Genomic DNA, 22,467 nt, shown 5'->3' with positions numbered 1-22,467 from the left:
CTACGCCATTATAACAATGATGATAATACTACTCCTACGACTACTACTACTACTACTAATTATAATAATGACAATAATGATAATGATAATACACAAGTAGACATTCATTCATGCAAGGCTATGAGGGTCGGAGAGAGTACGAAAATATCTCAACTACGTCCGATATAGGTCGGCTGGGGCACTTTGAAACAAGCAAGACATTCTTAGAAAAACAAAACAGAACAAAAACATAGGTCTACATTAGGGTCGGTTGTGGCAACTGATATTTTTGAAACAGGGAGGTTACAAAAGCTATATATGGGACCCAAAATGTAAACACTGACGTGGAAATGTGGACGTGGACATATATAAATAAAAAGCATGGGCTGTGACCATTCCATCTTAAGCGTTAAGTGTCATTTTCATATTGTTAGGGAATAAATTGAAATTACGAAACTAAATGACAACTTGTCGTCGCCAAATTAAATGAATTTCTCTTTGATTGTATGAAATAAATTCTAATAGGATTGATGACTAAAACTTGTTATTCCGATCATTTAATCGAAAATGTTACAAAATTCGCTATTCCCAATATTTGTGAATTCGAAATGAAACATTTGTTTTTGCGAAGGTTTTTTATTTCGATGATTCGTTAATCCGAAAATGGAAAAAAGTTAGTCTTATATACCCAAATTGCAAAAAAGTGCATATCAACAAACCGTATTTTGTTTTGTATTTAACAGGCCTTAGAGATTGGCTATCTACGCATGGCCGGCTAACGAGACGGACGTGGGGCGCAGCTAGCTCCTTCAACACCCAGCTACTATGAACTGCATACCTTAATGCTACCTAAATCTTTATTGCAGCTACAGAAATATGAACACTGGACCAATTAAAGGAAGCTCTGCCTATAATTTCCGTAAATCTACCGTGCAAAAGGACAAAAATCCCCGCGGAACTTCTGTCAGCACACCCCCTCAACCTAGACCGGTGAGTGCTTCCTCGTCAATTGGCAGGCCTTCGGCGAGTAGACCCGGCATGCCCCACCAACCACACCCCACCAGCCGCCGAGGCGATTCTGAGCAGGCCCCCAACGTTCCATCAGATACTGGTCACGCTATCATTTCTGAACTACGAAACATGTTTGCGGATTTCAAGACGGAAATTAATAACAAACTGGACCACGTTATTTCTGATCTGAATGCCGTAAAAACCGATATTGCCACAGTGAAATCCACTATGCAGGACCTTGAAGGTTCGGTCGCCGACACGTCTGCGAGGATCCAATCCGTTGAGGCCGAGAAAATCCCGGAACTTCAGCGGCAACTAAATCAAATGAAGGCCGAATTTGAAGACAAGCTTATTCAACAAGAGCTTCACCACCGCAAACAAAATTTGCTTTTCTACGGCATTGTATCCCACCCAAACGAGAATGTTTATCAAGAAGCAGCGAAGGCGTTCGCCCACCTTCTGGAAATTTCAACAGAGGAAGCGATGAAGATCCCGGTGGTTAACATCCATCGTCTCCCCACCAAGAGTACCCCCATTGGCGCTACCAACGCCCCTGAACCTCCGGACCCCATCATAGTCCGCTTTGCGAGGATGAGTGATCGTGACAACTTGCTTCGTGCTTTCGAGCAACCGCGACGCCCAAGGAACGCCACCGAGAAGTCCCCAGCACGGGTCCGCATCACGGTCCGCACCGACCTCCCCCCGAGGATGAAACGCGAACGCGGCCGTTTAGCATCCATCGCATACAATCTCCGCAAGACCAAGAATCTGAAAACAAAAATAGCAGTTCGTGGTGCCAAAGTAGTTCTCATGACCAAACATCCAAACGAGCCATCTTCCGCCTGGTCTACCTGGTCGGATTGACCGTTGCTCCAATTATTCGAATACCTATGATTGTAATATGAAGAGGTAAAGTCACAAATTTCTTCTGTGGTTTTCGTAGGCCTAAATGTAATACCCTTTCCACATTAAAAAAAAAATGTCATTGTAATTCAATCAAGTTGAATCAGTACTTTTCATTTGTCTTTATATACGTTTTCGTCTATTGTCGTTCATTTTGCATATATGTGTATTCCTATGATACGCATCACATGCAATATGCAGATGAGTCCTTTGTTCTTTTCCTCTATATAAAACTATGTGTGAAGTTAGTAATGATAAGTTTATTGAATAACTCTGATAAACGTTGCTGTCCATTTGATAGGTACACAAAGAGAAACACTGTACACTTCTATCGACTACGCGTTTCTGCACGCCACTACTTGTGAGCAACACAGTGTAATAGTATCACAAAGGATGGCCACATTCTTATTTCATTTTTATCAAATGTTACGACACCAAGCTAAGCAACCCTTTTCTCCTTTGAATGCCTTTTACTGAGTTTTTTCCAATATTGAAATTATCATGAGTTATTATTTACACACGTAAAGACAAACGTTTTATCAAAAAAAAAAACCAAACATATATATTTTTAACGGTAATAATCATAATTTCCCTCCTTATTCACCCCTCAATCAACGATATACCCAGTATTTATGATATATTATGGTTTACCCACGGTTTTGCCATTTTTCTTATGTTCAGAGATGTTGAATTATAAGTACACCTTGGTGTGATTTCTTAGGATTTTAGTCCATGCATTGTGAAAAATAAATAGATAAATAAATAATTTTACTGTTTAAATTTTGTCCACCCTTCACCTAATCTACCCCAGGCATTATATATATATGTATATTTTTTTTTATTCGTATATAAATAACAATCAATTATTTTCTAACGCCCAACAGGGTATCATATAGTACAAGTAATTTTTCAATTACAATAATTGTTTTTGACGTACTCGCCATGCCACGTACTATTCCTTTTACCCCGATACTTAAGATGCGGCGCAATTTGAATCACAACTTTAAATATTGATTATAAAACCGACATTTTTTTTTCTTTTGTCCTACTATTCTTGTACCTGTGCTACATCTCCTCCTCTGAGGATTATGTTAATAGTTGTCTAACGTCCCTCAAGACAATTTGAATTTTAGAATAGTCACATTGTTAGCACTTTCATCCAAAGGGTGGGGAGCTCACCGAAAAGAGAGAAACAAAACAAAACAAATGCTACTATCTGCATGGTATCTGCCGCATTCAGTGCTTACCATCATTTGACCGCTCTTTTTTTTTTAAGGTGATATTTAGTTCACCGGCGTCTCTGTTCCTAACAGCAATATGCCCCCGGGCATTAAGTAGTTCAGCTGTTTCGTTTCTTTGGGCCCATAAGCTTGGTATTCACTTCTTTGACGTTCACATCTATGACGTTATAGACAGGCCAAGCCAGGCCTCTTACAATTTATTTTTTGGTCCCTATTATACTTTACTCAATCCGTTTTTCACTACGTTCCCACGTAAATGGGCAACTCTAGTGAATTTTCGTGAACAGGACATGCAAGAGTTTCGTTACACTGTTCAAAATGGTCTATTGAATTACATCCACATGTACCCCTATTTTCTTCACATTTTAAAACACCATGTTAGGCATTTTAGGGGTGTTCTTTGAAAATTTTAGAACATTATCAGCACTTTTACCCGAAGTGTGCAGAGCCCACCGCAAAAACCCGCCACTCTTTGTATGGTATTTTTGCAATTGTCTATATTTTCAGAGCTTACCACCATTAGACCACTTTTTTAGGGTGGTATTTAGTTCATGTTTTTTTTTTTTTTCCAACAGCCTAGTAATCCAGCTGTTTCGTATCTTTTGCCTCTTCTGCTTGGAATTCACTTGTTTGATGTTATAGTCGGGCCACGCCTCACAATGTTTTTTGGTTGCTATGGGCAACTTTTGTGAGCTCTGGTGAACAGGACATATGAATATGGTTACATTGCCGTAGTGGTCTATTGAATTTCAAGTACCCCAACTTTCTTTTTATTTTCAATTCCATAACAAGGCTGATGCCCGTGATCTGCATTTTAACACCTTATGTTCTATTGAACCACAACAATCCTAGCTAAGGCTTTCTGTAATGTCTTTTTTTTCTGTATATTTAAGCTTTGACTACGTACGGTATGTCACTTCTAAAACATTGTCTGATTATTTGCTTACGTAATGTGTTCAACCTCCTTCCGGACGTTACCCCTACACCCTTTCAAGGCGGTTAAAGGGCGGTCAGAGGCACTTGTTCATCACTGTCAGTGTATCTAGATGTTCTCTTTCAAGGTGTTATAATGTAACTATGTGCCGCCACGAAATTCAGCTGTTTCGTTTCTTTCGGTTCTTAAGTCGGAAATTCATTTGGTTATCTTGACATCTGATAGGCCAAGCCCCCCCCCCCCCCATGTCTTTTTTTTTCTCCTTTTGTTGCTACGGGCAACTCCTGTGAACCTCTGTGAACAGAACATGCATGAATCTCGTTACATTGCTAAGGGGTCTGTTGTATTTACACATACCACTATTCTCTTTTATTTCCAATTCTAGACACGGTGGCCGACCGCGATCTTCATTTAAATGACCAGATGTTTTATTGGACCACAATGAATTCTAGGTTCTTTTCTCTTTGTTTATGAAATGCCTACACTTGATTTGAATTGTTAAGCACTGACTGTGTATGGCATGTCGCTTCTAAACATTGTCTGATTATTTGCCTATGCAATGTGTGTGATGTGTTTTAAACGTCCTTCCGGACGCTACCCCTACCTCCTTTCAAAGCTTTTGAAGTGCAGACAAGGCACCTGTTCACATGAATTTATCAGTTTATCTTGATGTCCCTTTTGAAGGTGTCATGTGTCACCAGCCATTCTGATTCTTCTAGCCATTTTGATTCTCTCGGTTCTTAAATCGGGAGTCCTTGTTGCTGATTTCTTTTTTTTTCTTATTTTTCTGTTGTTACATCGCCAAAATCGTTTATTTAATTACACTTACCCTTATTTTCTCTTTATTTTCAATTCTAAGATACGATCGATGACCGTGACATGCATTTTAAAACCCGATGTTTCACTGAACCACATGAATCCTATGTTCTCTTCTCTGTATATGTAATGTCTACTCTCGATTTGCATTGTTAAGCATTGACCTCGTACAGCGTGTCATTTCTACAACAAAGTTCGATTATTTGCAAATGTGTTTAATGTCCTCCAGGACGCTACCCCAATCCCGCTTTCCAAGCGGTTGAAGAGCGGCTCAAAGGCTTCTGTTCACATGTATCTATAAGTTTATCCCGGTGCTCTTTTGGAAGGTGTCATTATATAACCATGCGTCACCATGTAATTCAACTGTTTCGTTTCTCTTTTTTTTTTTTTTTTTTTTTTTTTTTCCTTGGATAGGTCAAGCCCTTGGGGTCACCCCCATGTTTGTTTGTTGTTGTCGTTTTTTGTCAGGGGTATTCTTTGTAAACATTTTCAAACTGTCATTTTATTATCAATGATTCCATCCAAAGTATGCGGGTGTCTTCAAAACACTTGCCACTCTTTCATTTCAAGCAGTCATTCCCCTCTCCCTTTAGGGTGGTATAATAGTTCACGGGTCATTTTTTTTTTCCTCCCAGCCTAATAACCCACCATGAAATCTCAGCCTTTTTATTTCTTACTGTTCTTTTAATCGGGAATTCATTTGTTTGACGAAAGACAGGCCATACCTGCCGCAAGGCGTTTCTCCTTTTTTATTAAACCCTTTTTTTCTTTTTTTTTTTTGTTAACTATTATGAACAGAACATGCATGTACCTGGTTACATTGCTGAAGTGGTCCTACTATTGAATTCCAAGTACCTCTATTTTCACTTTATATTTTCAATTCTATGACATGGTTTAAGGCCTCATGTTCTATATTGAATCTCATGAATCTTAGGTAATATCTTCTGTGTATGTATGTCTTCTCTTGATTTGCATTATTACTATTAAGCAACATCCACGTGACATCGTGTATAATGTACCATATGACAGTACCAATGGAATGTTGTTCCAATGAACCTTGTGATCAAGAATTTAAAGGTAACGTTGCAGGTGGCGAGTTCTTTTTTTTTTTTTTTCTTCTTCTTCTTCTTCTTCTTCCTTTTATGTAACTTTGGATGTTTGGCTTTGCCAAAAATGTATGATTGGCACGGACAGCCATTCATGCTGTCGATATATACTGCTTCCACTGAACTCTTACTGATTCTTTTTTTTCCGTCAAGTTGGTGTGTCTATGCTGCAATTCACAAGTTTGCGCACTGTGCAGCACTTTGAATTCTTACGCTAGCGCAACTCACGTCTTTGTACTTCTCCTCTTTCGACTACAGCCGGTCGAGCTCGTTCTTTTACTTCCCTTCTCATCCCTGTCCTCCTCTTTCGGAAGCCCACAGAGACACTTGATTTATTCTTGTTATTGTGTTGTGTTGTGTGTGTTCTATGTCTTTCTCTGACGATGCTTCTGAACGTTCTCACTTACCTTATTCTGCTCTTTCTCGTTTCACGTTCTTCTCCTCAGCGATCTCCTGCTTATCGTGATTTTGACGCCATTTATACTTGTAGATTACTCCAGTGTTTTGCCTCTTTCTGGCGACTGGTTATTTTCTTGTATCATCCACTTATTTACGACATCCTAGTTTTGTTGACATCGCAGACTTTTATAATCTCGTCTCGTACCTTTAATCATGGCTAATTTTTTTAATGCTCCATTTTATTCCGTATCGAATGATGACTTTTTTGAATTGTTTAGGAACACTAGGTTAGACTCTGACCCAGTTAGTGGGCTAACCAGTACAGGAACCACCCCTTATGATGATTTTGTTACCGATACCCTGAATACAGGAACAAATGAATTGCCTCATGATTTTAGTAATGATTTCACTCAAAATATGTTATGCAATTATATTACAGTAAATCAATACAAAGATATGATTCATAACTTCTCTGAGGATACGTTTTGTTTGTTACACTTAAATATTAGGAGTTTAAATAAACATTTTGATGATTTAAAGTACTTATTAGAATCTGATGAAAGTCAATCGTTATCGGTTATTGGATTAAGTGAAACATGGCTAACTTCTAATGCAGAAAATTCCTTTGCAATTGATGGTTACGATTTATTTGTTAATAATAGGCCTGATAAGAATGGTGGGGGTGTTGCATTGTACATATCAGGTTCCTTTGAAACTATTGTCCATCAAGATATTTCTAGAATGGACGAAACGGTTGAATCTTTGTTTATAGAAATCCTCATCCCAGGATGTAAAAATCTTATGTTAGGCATTGTATACAGACCTCCTAATTCAAACGCTAATGATTTTTTAACCTATTATTCAGATTTGGCAAATTCACACGTTTTCCGAAATAAGGATTGCCTTTTACTCGGCGATTTCAATATTGATTTGCTGAAATCTGAGCATGATAATATCTCTAGTGATTTTCTTCACACACTTTTATCCTCATCCTTTCTTCCGCTCATTTCCAAACCCACACGTATTACAGATCGTTCTGCCACCCTCATTGATAACATTTTTTGTAATATTCTACCCCTCCCCGACTCTTTCCTAATTATTTCAGATATGACTGATCATTTTCCAATAATGACTTATTTTACTCTTAAAACTTCATCTAATATTAAACCTCCCTCATTTCCTTTGTTTAGTCGTAGAGTTTCACCCGAAAAGTTAGCTAGTTTTGATGTGGCTCTCGAGAATGCTGACTGGTCAGGAGTGTTTGGCAGCGATGATATCAATATATCTTTTCATAATTTTATGGAAATATTCAATCATCATTTAGATGATGTAATTCCAAAACAAAAAAATAGAACAGATTACAAAAAAACACCCAGGTTACCTTGGATCTCAAAATCAATCCTTCGTTCAATTAATAGGAAAAATCGTTTGTATTATAAATATAAGTTGGAAAAAACTGAGCGATCGAAGAATAGATATACATCATACAAAAATACTTTGACAATGATTTTACGTTCTGAAAAGAAAAGATATTACTTTAAGCAATTCTCGAGATATAGGTTTGATATGAAAAATACTTGGAAAGTTCTAAAACAGGCCATGAATGTTCCGAGTAAAAACTCTGACATTGACAAAATTAAAATGAATGATGAATTGATTAATGATTCTCTTCATATTGCAAATATTTTTAATTCCTATTTTTCAGAAATAGGTGAAAACTATGCTCAAACTATTCCTGCAACAGAAACTCATTTTACTGAATTTTTAGGCCAGCGCAACTCTGATTCCATATTTTTTACACCGACTAATAGATTTGAAATTATTGATATAGTTTCCTCTTTTGAGAACAAACGAAGTTCTGGTTATGATGAGATAGATAATTTTATACTTAAGGGTGTTATTTCCTCGATTGCTGATCCACTTGTTCATATATTTAATTTGTCAATTTTTAACGGTGTGTTTCCCGATAAAATGAAATTGGCTAAAGTAATACCAATATTTAAGAAAGGCGATAAATTTGTAGTCAGCAATTATCGCCCAATTTCATTATTGTCCTCACTGTCTAAGGTTTTAGAAAAACTTATTTATAAGAGAATGATCAATTTTTTGAAGGTACATGAAGTTTTTACGAACTCTCAGTTTGGTTTTCGTGAAAAACATAGTACTTCGCATGCTCTTTTATATTTCGTTGATAGAGTAGTTCATGCCATTGATAATCATTCTCATTTAGTTAGTATTTTCTTGGACTTCTCCAAGGCCTTCGACACCATCAATCATGACATTTTACTTTATAAGTTATCGCATTATGGAGTACGTGGGAAGGCCTTGGAGTGGTTCAAGAGTTATTTAGTCGATAGAAAACAATTTGTTACAATTAATAATAATGATTCAGTTATCAGAGAAGTTAAATGTGGCGTCCCACAGGGAAGTATTTTAGGGCCGTTATTGTTCATTATCTATATAAATGATTTTTGTCGCGTATCTGATGATCTCTCTTTTATTCATTTCGCAGATGATACAAATGTATTTTTCGCCCATAACGATATTGATTTTCTCGTTCACAAAATCAATATTGAATTGCAAAAAGTGACCAACTGGGTCAGAGCTAACAAGTTATCACTCAATGCTCAAAAAACAAAATATATGATTTTTAGTAATACTGTTGATAATTTAAACACAAATATAGTTTTAGATGATTCTCATCTACAAAGAGTATCAAATATTAAATTCTTGGGGGTCATTGTGGATGATAAACTTTCCTGGAAATCACATGTTGATAATATTTGTAACATAATATCGCGTAATATAGGTGTTATAAATAGATTGAAATTTTATATTCCACAAAAAGTATTACTTATGTTATATTCGTCGTTAATATTGCCTCATTTGAATTATGGAGTTTTAGTTTGGGGCAACACGCATCAGAATTTACTTGAAAGAGTGTCCCTCTTGCAAAAGAAAGCCCTCCGCGTTATCTGCCATTCCCCTGTACGTTCTCATACAAACACGTTGTTTGCCTCTAGCAAGCTCTTGAAAATTAAAGATCTGTTTTTGTATAATTTAGGCCAATTTATGTACAATTATTGCAACAATTTGCTTCCATCTATTTTTGATTCTATGTTCCTCAAAAACCAATCATTTCATGAATATCCCACTAGGCGTTCCAATGAATTTCATTTACCCCTTTTACGCACGATCCTTGCTAAAAATACACTTATTTATATAGGCCCAAATTATTGGAATTCTTTGAATCATGATATAAAAAACGCCCCATCTATATATTCTTTCAAGAGGAGACTGAGGTCCTTTCTATTGCAATCGTATGACTCTACAGTACTGAACTAGCCGTTTGGCCTTCTTTCTCACTTACTGACTTAATTACCTTTTTTCCTCTTTGAAGAAAAAATTGTATTCTTTTTAGTGGATGTCTGCTGCCATCTACGCTATCGCCCAAAGCGTCAAGACTTGAATTTCTGTCTTACTCCAGTTCATACGTCCCCTCATTTCCTTGCTTTTCTCCTTTCTGGCGTTACAATATCACTTTTTTTCTCCACAACTATCATCTGTTTCTCTTGACATGCTTCTGTCGGAGATCGCTGTCTCTGTTGTGCATTTTCGTTTGCTATTTTGTCTTCTGTTTGTTAGTCTTGTCCATTCCGTTTTGTCCCGTACAACCTTTTCTTCAGTAGTTGTTTCGTTGTCTAGTCGTTTTCTATGTTCGTTCGCGTCTATAAAAGTAAATGTATTTATCTGTGAATCTAATTCTCAGTGGGCTTCCAGACTTCTTCTTCTTCTTTTCTTTTCTTTTTCCTTTTGTATTTATGATGCTTCAATTATCTTCCCACTGATGTTATTTTTCCAGAGGGGCCCACATTCTACAAGCTCTGTCTTTTTAGTGGGTCTCTCCATTTTTCGCACTTTAAGCAAAGTTATACATGTACCTCATTTCGATCACTTCTGTTTCTTTTTTCACAACAATGTATAATTACTATAAGGTCCTCAATGTTGTACATTCTTTTCAATACATAATGTTCTGTTTACCTTATTCTCTGTTGTCAAAAGAAGTGTAACTTATGTTTTGTCGGAAAATGAAATAAACTTTGAATTGAATTGAATTGAATTGATTATAAAAATCACCGATATGCAATGAAAGTGAATGCTTATAAGTCGAAAATAAACTAAGTAGGGTGCTGATAAAATTCGTTTGAACTTGAACTACTCTTTGAGCCTTTCTTGACTACGAATGCAAAAGTGATGGAATTGGGAGGGAACAACCTGCTTACTGTATTAACAAACAGTTCAACCTTGGGACGCTCATGCCCCTTTGACGCAGACACAAAACTACAAATCATATAATACACAAGAACAGGAAAGAGAAGAGACTTCAGAATTGGCAAAACACTGTTGGTACTAAGTACACGAGTTGGTACTTAAATGATATCAATCTAAGCATGCTAAGATAAGCTGCCTGAATGAAGGACAATCAATTTGAAATTATAATTATTAGGATGAGCTCATCTCAACCACTCTTCATATCTACCCAGTGACCATAACAACACCTATGCTAACAAGTAGAACAGAAAACTGAATCCGGACGACCTACTCTAAAAAAAAAAGAAGAGTGAAAACTTTCACTCTAGAAGGATTGAATAACAGAAAAAAGTGAGTTTCAGGTTTATGTTGGGTGAATTTTGAATGAAAATGTTAGTTTTCACTAATTTTGAAGTAATTTAAGGGATCACTAGAAGATTTTAGAGTGATCCCTGAGGTAACTCCGAAACTAGTGAAACTGAACATTTTCACTCAAAATTTCAGATGGGAAAAGATACCTAATGAATCTGAGTTTGTATTTAATCCTCGGAGTAATCTATGGTATTATCGTGAAAGGTTGAAGTGTTATTTCTATAACGTAATAACAAAGTAATATTGGATACTTTATCACACACTGTGTTAGACTGCACGCATACACCAGCTCCATAATGCAAATTACATTTGAAATTGACCTTTGGTTGAGAACAAAGTAAACAACGTCAGGATCGTGCTGTGCCTCATTCGAAAGCATTATCAACCACTGCAAATAGTCAATATACAAGTAAACCTCATGAATCATGAACTATGTCCCCAGCAAGATAAAAATGTCAGCAGTACGTGAAATGCCACGTCAATGTTCGAGACACAGGGACTTGGGCAAACTAGATAACACGCAAGCTGTGGAACGACTCATTTACTTTCTTACATTTCTCTTGCTGAAGGAATTCTGTTTTCTCTACAGGGTTCTTCGCATGGGATGTGCTTGTCTTTCTCTCCCTTTCTGGAACTGTTATCGTTGTGATTATTGGACAGGCTTACCTTACGTTGGAATCAAAAAGTGTGCTCACTTTAAAATATAAAATGTGTCTATGATAGACGACCTATGATGGATAGAACATACGATCTGGTTCTGCTCCTAACATTGGCCTCTTCTGCGTTTTGTGGCTCTGGTGGTAAGCGTGACTATATGTGTGACTCTTATATTTCTATGAACTTTCATTCGTGTTACGTGAGGGTTACCTGGTCTCACTGATTGATATCACTGAATGGTGTGCACAAATTGAACAAATTAGGCAAACCAGAGTAGAAATTCACGATATTTACCATTAAAAGAAACATATCTTGTCAAGCAGTTTTGGAAATTAAAACTGAAAAAAGAAATGCGAGGTGAACACAAGGGGCTGGCTGAACGAATTAAAAAGAGCGAAGAAACGACTTGACTTCTCAAAGAGATATCTGACGAAAGAGTTCCATTAAGATTCATTATTCTTCTCAATCTTTATGAATTGTCAACATTGAAGGGCTCATATAGTTTGGTTAAGAGCTAATTTCGGGTTTTTAATTTTTTTGTTGAGATAATGAGAAATTCCTCGAAGAATTAATTTGACGAAAATTGGTTTTGAAATGGCTGAGATATCCAAAAGAGAGCGATTCAATGAAGTGTGGGACCCACATTTTATTACGATCGCTTTATTTTACTTTGTTTTGGATGTTTCATTCATTCCAAACCCGATTTACATCAAATAAACTTTGAAATCATCTTAAAAATGGTATGCTCTGTACTTTTTCATAAGTGTTTTTTTTTTGGTATCTCACAAAAAGTTAAAAGCCCAATTCTCATCTATACTAATACTGTACTATAATGTTTCCTTATACGTAGTTACTACGTTCATGAATTAATCCATGCATGCATTCATTCATTCACTCATTTATGACGACATGAACTTGCTGTTGTATTCACATTTTTAATCGTCCAGCCTCAGTAGTAGGCACTGCCCCCGACGTTCAGGGATGGAGAGGGGAAGATATCCTACTAAAGTGCGACATCCAGGAGGAGCCTATCATTGTGTACTGGTCCAAGGAGACCGGCTCAGATCAGCAAGCAAGGACAGTCAAAGCTAGATTCGTCGAAGGAAACTTTGAGAGTGTGGAGGAGCGCTTCGACATCGACAAGAACTTTAGCCTCGTCATCAGCGACTTGGAGGTGGCAGATGAGGGACGCTACTATTGTGACGTGACCCTGGCAAACCTTCAGGATTTTGGAAATTCTACATTATTGACAGTTTACTGTAAGTTTTCCGTTGTTATAATAACATATTTCGAAGAGGCGGGTGTGTCACTATTAAAAGTGCATGGTCCCCGTGTTTTAGTCAAATGTGTACGCGGGTGCACGGCGCAAGTTTCCTATTTAAGGACCTACGCTATTGACTCCTCTTTGGCGCTTACGCTTTGGCCCACTTCCCCGAGTCCGAAGAAGTCCGATCCACTGTAGTCAGTGGTCCGATCACAGTTCGGTTCATGATTCGGCTGAGAGGAATGATAACTTTAGCAAACTTCTTTTGTGAGGTCATAATACGAAGCACATATGCACGCACCTTGGCATTACTACAGACTGCGCGTTGCGCAGAGAAGACAACGCAGGCAACGTTACTTAGCAACACCTACGCACTTTACTCTTGATGACAGCTCAACTTCGGTAATCTTTGTATCAATGGTAACGGTGATCGGCAGTATCATCAACAGCGCCCTCTACTCTACCGGGACTATCTACCTTTAAAAGTCCGTAAATGAATCTGTTATATCAAAGCAACACTCATTAGTCTAGCAGCCAGAAAGGGTCCCCGTGCACCCGCCCCCCCCCCCCCCCTTCTAAAACAAAATTCTACGATATGTCCGAAGATCGTCAGAACCTGAATTTTCCGAATCCGGTTGTTGCCAGCGGAAAAAAAGGTTGCGCGCGCGTCTAATTTGCATATTTCTAAGATGGCCGCCGCCCGTTGCTAGGAGACGGATTATTTTTGAATAACTTTAGTTAGGAATATCAAATGGCCATAAAAATGGTATCATTTTAAGAGAATTAAATTTCCTACAAGTTGATACTCCATTTAATTGGATAAATAGTTTTTGTCATGAAATATTAAGGAAGGAATTATTTTTTTAAACATTTTTCCAAAAAAATACGGCATTCGGTAATAATGTTCTTTTCCATACTTTGCGTTTACAAATAACATTTGAATGTTCCTAAAATTATTCCCAAAACATAACTATTATCGTGTGAAAACGGCTTTCCAATACACCAACTCATTTCAAAGTTACACGACATCAAAGGGGATATGGTTCAATAGGTTTTGCAGCAACATTTAAGGGTTATAATGTCTCCGCGCGCAATTGCGTGCGTTCTGTTTGTGGGGTTTGTTGGTGATCACTGCTATCTCTTGATGAAATCTCATCGAAACCGGTGAAGTAAGAAAGACAAATTACTCTTTCTTTTCCTTATATGAAATATATTTTTTTTTCTATTTTGTGTTACCAAATTCAATCCATTCAGCTCCCCATATCAACAGTTTCTTGTCTTTTTAGATTCCCTCCAAGAACATGGAATTAATCACAACATATTATAACATTTAAAAGTAAAAAAGAAAAAAAGTTAGACATGACAGTTTTCTCTTATTGGAAGATTAAAGTGAAAAAAAAATATTATGCTAAAAACGCTAAGAAATACAGAACTTGCTAAATAGCCTTTCAGAGTTTAAAATGAACCACGGATATCTTTTTTTTTTTTGTTCATAACAAAATGAAGGGAAGTATCTGATATTGGGTTACATCATAAATTCTTCAGAAAGGGTCCCCGTGCTCCCCCCCCCCAAAAAAAAAAAAATCGATATGTTTGAAGATCGTCAGAACCTGTATTTTGCGAATCCGGTTGTCGCCAGCGGAAGAAAGGGTTGCGCGTGCGTCTTATTTGCATATTTCTAAGATGGCCGCCTTCCGTTGCTAGGAGACGGATTATTTTTGAACTCCTTTTGAATAACTTTAGTTAAAAAATATTCAATTACGGTAAAAATGATATCATATCAAAGAAAATTAAATTTCCTACAAGTTGGTACCCCATTTTATGGGATAAATAGTTGTTAAAATATTAAGGAAGGAATTATGTTTTTCACATATTTTCCCTAGAAACACTGAATTCAGTACGGGTAGGATGTGGGAGGAGGGATACCACCTCTCACGGTAGGGACTTTTTGTAAAAACAGAGTACAAAAGTCGCGTTTATAGAGCATTAGTTTAAAAGCAAATTTCTAGGAAATTAAACATAGTGGAAAAAATCAGTGCGAAGGACTATGATTATAACATACGGGAGTACATTTATGTGACGGTTTGAGATCTTCGGCGAGAGGGAGCCAAGTGACCGAGCGGGGGAGGGTGTGAGAGGGGGAATACCTTCTCCCAGGGTAGGGTTTTTTTTTTCTGAAAACAGAGGACAAAAGTCGCCTTTATAGAGCATTTAAAAGCAAATTTCTAGGAAAAAAATTAATATAGTGAAAAATAATAAGTGCGAAGGACTATACGATTATATTAATAGGGGGTACATTATGTTACGGCGTGAGATCCTCGGCGAGGGAGCAAAGCGACCGATTGGGGTAGGGTGTAAAAACCGAGAGTACAAAAGTCGCGCTTGTATATATAGGGCATTTAAAAGCTTCCGGCGTCATTGATGACGATGCTCTGATGATGGAAAACGATGATATAACCTAAACGTGCACTGATTATCTTATGCACGGGATAAGTGCTAACGGTTTGAAACATTCAAGAGAAATGTATCTACCAATGAAATGAGATACTTACTGTTGTAAGTTAGAAAAGAAATGCCATAATTCTGTGTGTGACATGAAAATAATAAATTTGTGAAGCGCTTGCTTACTCGCGGACATTATTTTATCAGGAATTATTCTACGACATAGTAATGACAAATTTTTGAATTGTATACATCAGTGGTAAGACATTCCATATTTGTTATAGAGAAAAAGTAGTCCGACATTTTCACATACATCCAAGGTCCGTTTTCTCAAAATTAATTACGTACGGAACCCCCCCCCCCCAACCCTTTCAAAGAATCCTATGGGCCTCCTACATACCTCCCAAACGCTTAATTTTAATTTGATAACAAATGATGTTGGAAGATAAAATATTCTTCTCCATCACACCATCGGGATTCATCATCTGTATCAAACTTTTTATTCAATGTGTAGTGCAGACGGGCTCCGTTTAGACGTGAAATGATGTCTGAAGTAGATGCTTTCATAATATTTCTTTAAGTTAAAAGAAAAATTGATGAGAACCCTTACGTATTGAAGAGCAAAATATATGGCAACCTTCTGTAAATTTCGAACTCAAGAGGATCTTTATTTGTTGAATTTAATTGACCGTTCAGATTTGAATAATTTTACAAATTACAAATCTGAACTACTACTACTCCAGTTTTACAGATCTGTGTGATGCACTTACTTCCTTAAGTGGTGTGTCGTTATTTGCTATTTATTATAAAGTAAAATGAGCTCGTGAATTCTTCCTTTCTGACAGCTTAACATGCGTATCTTTTGTTCGAAGTATGAGTATCATAATATTACAACCACAGGAGAATTAATGCAGCAGCTATGCCTAAGCAGCAGAATACGTTACGTTGAGCAATGGTGTATTATTTGAATTTTAACGGCTAACAACCTTCAAATATCACATAATGTTATAGCTTTACAATAGTCTTGTCATTTTGATGGAATGTGTCATGTTCCGTACTATTTGGGAAGGAATGCAAAAGGGATTGCCCCTCTTTAAGGCATGCATGATATTATGCCCATGAAAGTGACGTTACTGGCACAGACCTGTTATCATACATAACTTGAAAATCAGATTTATAGGGTTTTCATCAATTGTACACTAGAATAACGACTCAAATAATGATGTGAGTTAGTCTTCGTACACCGCTAAATTACCAATTGCTAATGATAGTATTAATCTTCGTTGTAAGATTAAAAAAACGAATCTAGCTCACATAAGTGAAGTAATCTTTGAAATTATGTAAATATTGATACGTGCGGTATTGAAACTGTCGTGTTGATTATCCTTTATGGTACGTTACCACTCTCGTGGAATTCACTAAGCTGGTTCCACTTTCTCGATTCGCCCGAAATCGTGGTCTTACTCGGGGACTAATCGTGCTGATCATCAGAGGTAGGCCTAATCAAATCTTCATGTCAGTTAAAGACATTCTGTTGATCGTAGTTATTTTTCGAACAGTCCAATAATTCTTCTACGATCAACACGATTACCACCATAGACCTCAAGATGTGATAAGCCATGATAAGATCACCACGATCACTCGTTGACTAAGAATCAATTCGTGGTATAGATAGTACATATTAGCATATCGAGTCGCGCGACGATGGGAACCTAGTGAAAGTGTTTAACGTGCAATGTCAATAATCTTTTGGGTATCGATCATGCACATTTGTACTATACGCTATCTAAAAACGATCGGCGGACGAGTAGAGCATGGATATCTGAAAACAGTGGATGGTGTAATTCATGCATGAGTTTATTCCAGCGGAAATTACATGCGCACTATGAAGTGGATTGCACGTCAGATGCGCTTATAGCAAATACACTTCAAATCATTCTTAGCAAATCTATCTAAATTATAATAGATGTCTAATTTCTGTGGAAAACATTAAAATATTGTATTCGTTGTGGTTAAACATTTACACTCTGAATATATCTAATGTTTTACACATTAGTCAAACACATACATCCTTAAACACAAACACACACAACACAAACTCATACAGACCTGCATAAATATAAACGTGATATATATATATATATATATATATATATATATATATATATACTGAAAGAAATTAGACTGAGGCGGACGTTGCTCTCGATCTTGAGTCTCCCTTTTATTCAGTCAAGCTTTCGGCCAGTCATCAGGCCTTCATCAGGATCTACCAACAGAGTAGTTATCATCTTAATGACCTGATGTGTCGTAATATGTAATGCCATTCCATAACCATTGCCAATCTTCAGAATTATTTTCTTTATATACAGTACACAAATCAATCATTCAATTCAATACAAAATCCAATCTAGCCTCATCTCATCATCAAAATAACATCATATATCCAAATATATATATATATATATATATATATATATATGAATAGATTCTTATATCATACTGCTGAAATATAATAACCATATTTTCTCATAATTCTGAGCATAATAATTACAAACAAAATCATACATATACTATACTCATATATCTATTTGCGTTGCGTACATATGTATGCATACACACACACCCACATACATAATTGCATTACATTATATGACACATCAGGGGCCCGTTGCATAAAACTTGTCATCAGTGACAACTGTCATATTTCTATGACAAATTTGCTCTCAGCCAATCAGCTGCAAGGATTTCAGTAGCTTGTCACATCTATGACAACTTGTCAATGGTGACAAGTTTTATGAAACAGGCCCCGGTTATTCAGATAATAACTGTTCTGTTGGTAGATCCTGAGGAAGGCCTGATGACTGGCCGAAAGCTTGACTGAATAAAAAGGAGACTCAATATCGAGAGCAACGTCCGCCTCAGTGTAATTTCTTTCAGTATGCAATCAACAATGAGGCACCGTGCACGTTTGGGAAGGGAACCATCTCTCGCACCATATATATATATATATATATATATATATATATATATACATAAAAATATATATGATATACACTCAGTTATACGTATACATACACACATACATACACGCATGCATGGTTCATGTTCCCTCTGACTTTTCCCTCATGTTTTATATAGATCCATGCATTAAAGGTAGGGAATCCCATTTACATGCCTTAAATGAAGAGTTGTATAAATACAGTGGTATGTTGAAGAAACTCCCATAAAGTATTGAAAGTGGAAGGTAACATTTAGTACATTTTTATTGACCGTTAGATTTTGAATTGAATTTTTTTTCGGGGCTCACCGTAAATTCCAATACATTACTAGGCTACCTTTGCAGACCCATGCACTGCATGTGTGTCCATCATGTAGGCCTATATTTTGTGAAGAAAGTTCATCAAAACTTACAAACGTTTCTATATACATTCTTGCCACACACTCTATATGTTATTACATCAGCTCTTATACTTTTACATTTGTGTTTATAGATAAAAATTGACTGCAACAAAACGGCTTGTTGCGAGACTGCAACAGAAGGCTTAAGTGTTGCTGACACACAGAACTACTGAGTAGTTGAGTTTTGTGCATTATTCAAATTGTAGGTAACTGTTGACTTCCAAATTTCTCATCAGTGGCCTAAACAAGTCCCCTTAGGTTCATATTTAATGTTCTGCTGCATTTTGGGAGGTCTGTGAAAGGTATCCCCTACCTTTAAGGTCTACCTAACCAGAACATTCTCTCTCTCTCTCATTTGTATAATATTGATTATTGGTCACCCCTGACGGATTTAACAAGCAAGTTTACATTGTATTGCATTTAACTCAACCCATGTGATGAAATTAAGTGCATGAAATCATTTCTTATACAAGAAAAACAGAATTTGAAAGCGACTGGATTTGACTTGCAGTATTCGTTTTTATCAATGCTATTCCTTGGTATTTGTAATTTATCTATGAGTTTCTTGGCAATAATAAACGTATGATCAATATATTTAAAAAAACACCAGGCTAACCACCAAAGAATGAGAAAACGTCTGTGCGATCTTATACATATAAAGATTAATTGATTTCATGCTAGATCATGGTGAGAAACATTTCGCTTGTGCGGTATACATGTATCTCCTATTTCGACATCTGAATAAAGCATTCGAGTTTGATGTTCCATGAATGCATTAATGACGAATTGAAAAATTCACGAAATTTACGACTGAGCTTATTCATTTCCCCTGTATGAATGCCTGTGTGTGATACTGAAGGTGTGAGTATGTGTGTGAAGATTTTCAGATGATTAAGATTTAATGAAGAGGAGTTTGATTAATATCAATATGTTGAAAATCCATATCCAGATAAGCCCGTTTCGGCCGTCATGAAATTACACCTCTCGTGAGGCCTTCACTCTATTTGATGAAAAAAGACGTAAACCAAAAGTGAAGCTGAGTGTATCAAAAGTGACAGCGAATCGAAAATCAAATTTTCTTTCATATTCCACAAGATTAAATGATATCTAATCAATAATTTGCATGTAAGAGGTGATAGCGTCTCATACTTGCAATAATTAGTATATTATTACACGCGTTACGCAAGTACGGGCGTCGACATTACCTTTAAATTTCTGTATAGCCGTATTGAACCTTTTCCTTTCAATATCCTGTAACGTTTAAAAGAATTAGTGTATTGAATAGCCGCTTTCATATAATAATACTTATCTATGGGGTTTAACTTAGGGAAAGTTTCAATGTAATTTGTAAACAGATATTAAATGTATGGAAAAATATTGAGGAATTCCGTATTTCTTGGGAAAAATGTAAAAAATAAATAATCCTTCCTTAGTATTTCATGACAACTATATTATTACATAAAACGGGGTATCAAGTTGTAGGAAATTTAATTTTCTTTAATATAATACCATTTTTACGGTAATTTGATATTCTTAACTAAAGTTATTCAAAAATAATCCATCTCCTAGCAACGGGCGGCGGCCATCTTAGAAATATGCAAATTAGACGCGCGCGCAACCTTTTTTTTTTCCGCTGGCGACAACCTGATTCGGAAAATACAGGTTCTGACAATCTTCGTACATATCGTAGATTTTTTTTTTTTTTTTGGGGGGGGGGGGGGAGGGGAAGTGTACGAGGACCCTTTCTGAAGAATTCATGATGTAACCTAATATCGGCCGCCATGAACTACACAGATACTTCCCTTCATTTTGTTATGAAACAAATAAGATAGCCATGTTTCAGGCCATTTAACAGGTTCTTTATTTATTAGCGCTTTTAGCATAAGATTTTATTTACTTTAATCGTCCAATAAGAGAAAACTGTCATATTTGATTTTTTTCTTTAACTTTTTAATGGCATATAAGTTGTGATTAATTCCACGTTCTTTGATGGGAAACTAAAAAGACAAGAAACTGTTGATATGGGAAGATGAATGGATTGAGTTTGGTGACACAGAATAGGAAAAAAAAATATTTCAAATTAGAAATAGAAAATATAATTTTTCTTTCTTGCTTCACCGATTTCGATGAGATTTGATCAAGAGATAGCAGTGATCACCAACAAACCCAAAAGACAGAACGTACGCAATTGCGCGCGGAGACATTATAACCCTTATATATTGCTGCAAAACCTATTGAACCATATCCCCTTTTGTGTCGTGTAACTTTGAAAAGAATTGGTGTATTGGAAAGCCGTTTTCACACGATAATAGTTATGTTTTGGGAATGATTTTAGGAACATTCAAATGTTATTTGTAAACGCATATTAAATGTATGGAAAGAGCATTATTACCGAATGCCGTATTTTTTGGGAAAAATGTTAAAAAACATAATTCCTTCCTTGATATTTAATGACAAAAACTATTTATCCCATCAAATGGGGTATCAACTTGTAGGAAATTTAATTCTCTTCAAAATGATACCATTTTTATGGTAATTTGATATTCTTAACTAAAGTTATTCAAAAATGATCCGTCTCCTAGCAACGGGCGGCGGCCATCTTAGAAATATGCAAATTAGACGCGCGCGCAACCTTTTTTCTTTTCCGCTGGCGACAACCGGATTCGGAAAATTCAGGTTCTGACGATCTTCGGACATATCGTAGAATTTTGTTTTAGGGGGGGGGGGGGGGGGTGCACGGGGACCCTTTCTGGCTGCTAGACTACATGTGAACGTGTTAGCTCAGGAAATAACGAAATCAGTTACAATTTAGGCTTGTCAATTGATAATCTAACGTGGACTATGGTCACAACCCCAACAAGATCAGCCAGCTCCGCGACCGGTCGGCGAGTTTGCGTCGAATATCTCGTGGACACCTACCTGCGGTCGCCCGTCACCGCTGTTTTCAGGGCGTCGCACGGTGGCCGCTAAAACTATGACGGATTTTCATCGAACTTGGCAGAACCCAGTGCCGTATATTAAGAGAGTCTGGCCAACTCGGTTTTTGGCTTATGTGTTTTGAAGCCTGTGATTGGTCAAAAGCTGGTCCCGTGATCTACAGGCGCCATGTCGTTACCAAAGTCAATCACGCGGGCGCAAGCAGAGCTCATACGCAGTGCCCATTGTTCATCCTGCGCAGCTACGCGCTAATATTGTCTGCCTTTGGGACATCCCCAATATCAATCACGGTGCAGTGGGGACAAAAAAAAAATAATAATATAAAAACATTGCCGTTGTCCACTTATTGAAGCAGAAAGTAAATATGAAAGATATTTCGATAACTAGCTGCGATAAACTAAAGATTCGTCACTCCTTAATTCCTGTGCAGCATGGCGTTGCGCGAATCGACCTGGCTCAAGTGTAATGATGCACCGCTTTCCTTTTATACGAAAGAAAAAAAGTGGTTAATCTGGGGGGCATTTCATGAAGGAACTTGTCGGATAAAATGTCTGACAAGTCAATTATATCCGACAAGTTCAGAGAAATCAGCCTATCAGACTAAAGAATTTCTCAAAACTTGTCGGATAAAAGAGACTTGTCAGATATTTTATCCGACAAGTTCCTTCATGAAGCACTTTGATGAAGCACTTCATC

The 22,467-nt window shown here is 36.9% G+C and overlaps 2 protein-coding genes across 2 annotated transcripts; both read left to right on the top strand.

The window, feature by feature from the left end:
- Positions 1-799: 799 nt before the first annotated feature.
- LOC139714038 (uncharacterized) lies at positions 800-1,854 on the top strand. The gene has a single exon (XM_071625766.1). The coding sequence runs from the start codon at positions 856-858 to the stop codon at positions 1,852-1,854; it is 999 nt and encodes a 332-aa protein (XP_071481867.1). The 5' UTR covers positions 800-855.
- Positions 1,855-11,805: 9,951 nt separating this feature from the next.
- Positions 11,806-15,969, top strand: LOC139714039 (uncharacterized). Its single transcript, XM_071625767.1, has 3 exons — positions 11,806-11,872; positions 12,677-12,988; positions 15,950-15,969. Exons 1-3 carry the CDS (start codon positions 11,806-11,808, stop codon positions 15,967-15,969), a joined length of 399 nt encoding a protein of 132 aa, XP_071481868.1.
- Positions 15,970-22,467: the final 6,498 nt, after the last annotated feature.

Source organism: Diadema antillarum, unplaced genomic scaffold (assembly GCF_040938485.1).
Source record: "Diadema antillarum isolate AM-2024a unplaced genomic scaffold, OU_Dant_1.0 seq00002142_RagTag, whole genome shotgun sequence".
In the NCBI taxonomy this organism is placed as follows: Eukaryota; Metazoa; Echinodermata; class Echinoidea; order Diadematoida; family Diadematidae; genus Diadema; species Diadema antillarum.
Note: the sequence above shows the minus strand (reverse complement) of the source record. Positions and strands in the feature narration are given on the sequence as shown.